Genomic DNA, 5114 nt, shown 5'->3' with positions numbered 1-5114 from the left:
TTGCATGATTCATCCAAAATTCTGCATTTATACTCTCTTCTTTGGCATTAACTGTTGAAGCTTTCTGATACATAATTCTCTTTCACCATCAACACGAGAAGGAACAACATGTTCCTTCTAATATTCTTACTGAAATTATACTTTTGATGATGGAAAAATAATGCCCAGTCAAGAACTGTGATCGATCTGTCAATTGCACTCCACAAGACATGGATTCAGGGAGAGCCAATCCGTGGATGCTGTGGACAGTTCTTCCTCGAAAAAGACTCTGTTCGATCCTATCTGTTAAGAGAGAAGATAAGCAGGATGATAGTAGAAGAGTATTTTTACCTCTGCTAAGGGTTGAAACATCTGCGATAGCTGCACTTTTGGCTTCTTTATGTGGATTGAGCACTCTAACACGATTCTCTTCTCTATTGATGCTGATCTCGACCGTGATGTTGCTTGTTCCTTCAGGCTTTGGCTCTGCAACGAGTGGTTTAGCTTGCAGTCGATGCTTGTTGCTTGCATCTTGTGCATCGGTTGCCACTTCTACTTGGTGTCCGAGGAGGACTGGGGAAAGAAGACATCAACATGGACGGAGGAAGGAAGGAGGGATTGGAGAAAGGTAAAGCCAAAATGACAGACAGCAAACCTACACAGGGGACTATGATTTCTCTTTCACAGAGACAACGCAGAGAAAAAGGAGCGAGGAAAGGTAAAGCCACTATGATAGACGGCAGCAGGTTCAGAAATCAGATTCACTGCACTTCCGATGTTGATCTCTAACTTTCCTTTCATGTTTTTAATACTATGCTTCGACAGAGAATACATCAAAGCAAATAAGTAATAATAATGCGAATATTTGTCTCCTATCATAGTTCGACACATAGCCTCAAGACAAAAAATCACTATGCCAACATTCGTCAAACATAAATTATTTTCAATCCGGATCGACTATAAAAGCAATCTAGGATATGTTTATCAAAATCTAACATTTTTATTTTAATATTTCTTTTAATTTATCTCGTACTTGACTTAGGCATCAGAAGAACTAAGTCAAGAACTACCATCCAACATTACTATGTAATGTATAATAAACAAACATAGAAAGCACATTACGTAAATCGAGAGATTTCTAACACAAGTTGAGCTAAAATTGAGTCGAGATCATTTATTCCAAGTCGACAATTGATCTTTCCTCCGTCATTTTGACTCTAAAAGGAGGATCGACGTAATACGAGAGTATCGTCCTATTGATTCTTTGAACAATCACCCTAGTGAAGATGCCCCACTCCTCACCTATACTACTTTCACTAACTTTAGACGACCGTAGATGTTCCCTACCATCAGCACTTTTGAGGCCTCTCACATCTCTTTCTAATACCAAAGATTGTTCACTAACTTTGGAATCTCCTCATCGTCGATCGCATCGACTAACATGGTAGTTATGACCAAAAATTTTCATTAACATGATACAATATGTGTAGGCTCTAATGGGGTAAACAGTCTATCATTCACTTCAGTATGTAGTTAGGCCAACTCATAATTATTTATACTTCGTAACAACAACCATTGCCTCCGGTGCCAATGAGCATCCCTCAGCTAACCGAAGCACTTAACTCTTTTCCTAGAAGGTAAGTAAGGGAAAAGTCTTATTAATAGCATGTTGCGACTAGTCAAAACTTGTTGGGAAAAGATTATATATAGAATTATATCAATCGAATGATTTTTTTTTTTTTTTGGTGATCAAATTATTATATTCTTTTTAATCAATGATAGAATCAATCAAATGATTGTTTCTTTTTAGTTATCGCATTCCCTTCCCCTTCTTCGGGCTCTTATCAAAATTATGATAAGTTTCTATATCAGTGAAAACTTCCATATAGTAAGTAAAATGAGTTTCTTCACCACACATAGCTATGATTAATTAATGTTATTTAAATATAATATTTGCATGAATCATAAACATGATTGGTGCAAAAAAATAGTGAATCAATAGTACCTAATATTTATATCTATCTTGAAATTATTAATAGTACTTAATAGTGGATAATCTGATTTGATGTGACACTAATTATTAATTAATTTGCCACGCGGCGTAGTGGTTAGCGTCGCGTGTTCTTTGCCCTCCGTTCATTGCGACGACGGCTCAAAGAATAAGGAAAGATAAGTGCGCATCGACCGAGGCAATTATTGTACGGCAATACATATTATACCAACCTCGCCGTCGACCAAAGCGCGAGAGAGAGAGAGAGAGAGAGAGAGAGCGAGAGGAAGACTATAGCGAACAGCAGCAATGGCGTCCGAGGCACGCGTTGGAGAGGAGGAACCCAAGCAGTTGCCGGTGATCAATGAGCACAAGAGCCTCCTGAATAGTGAGGCACTCTACCAGGTTCTCGCTGCCTGCCGCTTCTTGTCACGCCCTCTCTCTCTCTCTTTGTCTCTCACCATCGCTCGCTTGTGGTAATATGTCCTATCCTGTGCGCAGTATATTCTGGAAACCAGTGTCTACCCACGTGAGCCCGAGGCCATGAAGGAGCTCCGACACATCACGGTCAAACACCCTAGGTACGGTCCAGATTCTTGTTTCCTTTGATAGGGAAAGCATGCTATAAATTCCTCGGCACCTACGAAACAAGTCTTCCTGTTCAATATGATTCAATCTGAGCATTTTCCTGAAAGATTTTTTGGTTGCAAGGTGTTTGATGAAATTACTGATAGAAGAATATAAGCTTCTGCTTAGTTTGATTATATGCAGGGCAGACCTGACTAATGTTTTTGTGCTAATACGAGAGGATAGCAACCTTAAGACTAAGATAATTAATGCAGAAATATCATGGCATCGCTAGTTTAGGATGGTTCGATGATTGGAACTTGTCAATGCGCAGACGTTTTATGGCTGCAGCTGCGGATCAACTGCAGTTCATGAGCATGCTGCTTAAGCTGATCAATGCCAGGAAGACGCTGGAGATTGGCGTCTTCACCGGCAGCTCCCTGTTGGCCACAGCCCTCGCCCTCCCTGAGGATGGCAAGGTAAGAGTTCTCTCTAGTCAAAGCAAGGTTCATGATTTTTTTTTTTTTTTTGTTAGAAATCTATTAATGATGAGTACTAGTCAAAACTAGTCGAGGTTAATACATATTTAGTTAGACACTAACTCAACCCAAAAATTGAAGAGGTTAATACATTCAGATATATGTAATCTGGCTCTTTCGATATTTATCACTGTTCTTTTAGTTCTCTTTTCTATCTCTCCTCATACATGAATATCAGGCCTAGTCTCGGATAGAGATTATCAATGGTCTTTTTGCAGGTATTGGCCATTGATATCAATAGGAAGTACTTCGATCTTGGATTCCCCGTGATCCAAAAGGCTGGGATGGCACACAAGATCGACTTCCGTGAGGGCTTGGCTCTACCCATCTTAGATGAAATCTTGGAGAAGGTAACAGAGAACACTATTAACTTGCGTTTGCATGCACACACTACAGATTTTACATTGTCATATGAGAATGAAAAATTTAGCAGAAACTAACAAAATGGAAAGGAAAAAGAAGAGATTAAAATTGAGAATTGAAAGAATATAGTCGCTATCCTAATGTGAAAGTTTATGATTTCATCCTCATTCATCTTTAATTATTTCTGCACACACTCCATTTAACTTCAAAATTGTGTAAATTCTAATCCAAGACATGACTTCAAATCTTATAAGACTTAGTCTAGTGATCATGAGTTAAAAATTGATTAAAATGGTTGAACCTTCTTATTGAAAGCCGAATGATCACAAGAATGAATTCTATGATAGGTAGGATTCAGTTGACATGAAAGATTCTTCAGTATCTCCCTCCCAATTTTGCAACTATTTCCTTCACTTGTCAAGCTGTTGTTGAACTTTTGGTGATGCAGGAGGAGCACAGTGGATCGTTCGACTTTGCATTTGTGGATGCAGACAAGGCAAACTACATTAACTACCATGAAAGAGTGTTGAAGCTGGTGAGGATGGGGGGCGTGATCGGATATGACAACACCATATGGGGTGGCTTTGTGGTTGTGCCGCCGGGTGAACCGATACCTGAAGAACTCCTGAAAACAAAGCCCGAACCAATCCCTGAAGAATTCCTGAAAATTAAGGACTTGACTGTGGAGTTCAACAAGTTCTTGGCAGCCGATCCACGTATCGAGATCTGTCACCTCTCCATCGCTGATGGCTTCACTCTCTGTCGTCGCATCCATTGACTAAAGTAGAACCTTTTCCTTGTGGTTATGAATCTACCCAACATGCTGCATGCCTTTGTGCAGGAACAAGAAGTCAAGGTAACATTCTAGAGTCTCTATGTCATTACAGAAACCTAGTGTGAGTGTGTTAATCTTCTATGTTACAGAGGTAATAAATTGCATCACTTGTTCTTGTTTGGAACCATTTTCAATGAAAACTTAAATATAAATTGCCTGCATAGCTCCAATTTAAGTATGTGATATTGTATTATCTGATGATGAAATTCTATACCTGAGAACTGAGATTCAGAGGGATGGAGAAGATATAGGACAGGTTGATTGGTTTTATTTTTTGTTTCATCAAAGAAAAAGACTGAGTTTGTGCATTGGAAGAAATAACTTTCTTTTATCTTTTTATCTTCCAGTCAAATGAGAATTATAGACTTCTTCCATAGCAGGAAGTGAGGAGTCAAAATGACCATATATGTAATCCCCAAATAATTAAATTTGGAATAAATCTAAAAATAAAAATAATATATTTTTATTTCAAATAGGCTATTTTATGATTATTTTGACTGAATTTTGATGTGAGGATAGTTTTAAAAAGGAGTTTGGAGACAGAAAACTAATAAAATTAATTATTAATTATTTTTATTCGTATTAACACGGATTTCGACACCCACGAGGTATCGCTGTGTGGAGTACTTAATCTTACGTAATTTATAGGATCAACTATTAGGGCTTGATTTTATTTACGATCAAAGATACATGTATCTCACATCTCTTCCGAGTCTTGATAGCAACACTGACAAACAAGTTGTAGGGTTTGATTTAGGACAAGTGAGGGTGACATTGAGATTCATGTGGTTTCTTCTCATAGATGCACATCACATCAGAAACATAAGAAACCACAATATCA

At 38.2% G+C, this 5114-nt stretch overlaps 1 protein-coding gene across 1 annotated transcript; it reads left to right on the top strand.

Annotated features, from left to right (window-relative positions):
- Positions 1-2170: 2170 nt before the first annotated feature.
- Positions 2171-4434, top strand: LOC135607017 (caffeoyl-CoA O-methyltransferase-like). The gene is made up of 5 exons (XM_065098448.1): positions 2171-2374; positions 2471-2550; positions 2871-3015; positions 3294-3425; positions 3887-4434. The coding sequence occupies exons 1-5, from the start codon at positions 2279-2281 to the stop codon at positions 4214-4216; spliced, it is 783 nt and encodes a 260-aa protein (XP_064954520.1). The 5' UTR covers positions 2171-2278; the 3' UTR covers positions 4217-4434.
- Positions 4435-5114: the final 680 nt, after the last annotated feature.

The sequence above is a fragment of the Musa acuminata genome, chromosome BXJ2-3 (assembly GCF_036884655.1).
Source record: "Musa acuminata AAA Group cultivar baxijiao chromosome BXJ2-3, Cavendish_Baxijiao_AAA, whole genome shotgun sequence".
NCBI classification, from domain to species: Eukaryota; Viridiplantae; Streptophyta; class Magnoliopsida; order Zingiberales; family Musaceae; genus Musa; species Musa acuminata.
The sequence above is the reverse complement of the archived record's forward strand: the minus strand, read 5'-3'. Positions and strand labels throughout refer to the sequence as shown.